Source organism: Olea europaea, unplaced genomic scaffold (assembly GCF_002742605.1).
Source record: "Olea europaea var. sylvestris unplaced genomic scaffold, O_europaea_v1 scaffold37904, whole genome shotgun sequence".
NCBI lineage: Eukaryota > Viridiplantae > Streptophyta > Magnoliopsida > Lamiales > Oleaceae > Olea > Olea europaea.
The window spans coordinates 1-1,112 of NW_019257298.1; the positions used below are offsets into that span (position 1 = coordinate 1).

Genomic DNA, 1,112 nt, shown 5'->3' on the forward strand with positions numbered 1-1,112 from the left:
AGAGAGAGAAAGGAATTATAATTTAATGAGGAATAATGGCCAATATAGAGGCAAAAACTTGACATATACAACAAAACTACTCGAGAGCTATGGTTAATTTTAAGCCTCATTTAATGCGAAAATGACATTACACTCCATCACTTGACCCTACAAACAACAACTTTTACCTAATCTAATCAAAAGGAAAAGTTGGCAAATGTGAATTTTATTTAAGATTAATTATTTGTCTTTAATTTGGAAAACCAGTAAAAATAAAAATTACCACCTACATCCACGGTACCAAATGCCCGACACATTTAGTAAAGTCTACAATGTCATAATGCACGTTACCGGATGATATAGAAAAATTAAAAGACAAAGAATTAACTTAGAAAAATTATAGAGAGAAAATAATAAAAGAACGAGAAAAAGTTGCATAATAATTGAACCAAATTGAATTCAGCTAACCTGCACACCAGGTGAAGTGAACCCAATAATCCGGATCTTTGCACCGATATCACCCTCGACCCGCAACTCGACCCGGTCATTCAACGAAGCATCTCTTATCAAATTGGCAGCATCTGTCTGAAGCAAGCTAACCCGGTCGACGGCGATAGTAGTCTCGACCTGACGGACACTGTGCGCGGGTTGATAAAACCCGGGAACGATGCCCCTACCCAGAGGGATGCCGCGGTACATGACAGTGAACTTGGACTCACTGTACTTGATTCCGACCTTGTTGTCATTGACGGCAGTGAATAGCATGTGGATAGTGAGGGAGACGGCGGCGGAGGAAGGGGTGGTGGGACTGATGCCCATGTACTGAACCCCCACCTGCTGGAGGTCGAATTGAGGTTTCTTCGGTTTTACAGCCAGTACAATTACAAGGATAACAGCAAGGATTAATAGAGCAAGAAACGAAAACAGGAGAAAAAGGCAACAGCAACAGCCACGGAAGGAGGCGGAGGAGGAAGATGATGAGCTTGTAGGAGGGTAGTAGTGGTGGCTATGATGAGCACCGTTTACGGCTGCGGCGGGGGCGGGGGCGGGGGCCGTGACGGTGGGTCTGGTGGACATTTCTGTAGCATTTACAACTGGGTTTTGGTTTTTCTTCATCTTGAAAAAATAAAGGC

At 43.3% G+C, this 1,112-nt stretch overlaps 1 protein-coding gene across 1 annotated transcript; it reads right to left on the reverse strand.

Annotated features, from left to right (window-relative positions):
• Positions 1-19: 19 nt before the first annotated feature.
• LOC111386925 (NDR1/HIN1-like protein 13) lies at positions 20-1,106 on the reverse strand. The gene has a single exon (XM_023011427.1). It carries the CDS (start codon positions 1,093-1,095, stop codon positions 439-441), a length of 657 nt encoding a protein of 218 aa, XP_022867195.1. The 5' UTR covers positions 1,096-1,106; the 3' UTR covers positions 20-438.
• Between the last annotated feature and the right edge of the window lie 6 nt (positions 1,107-1,112).

What these genes read in the sequence shown, in the direction of transcription:
- LOC111386925 (XM_023011427.1), bottom strand. Translation starts at nt 1,095, where the DNA reads ATGAAGAAAAACCAAAACCCAGTTGTAAATGCTACAGAAATGTCCACC.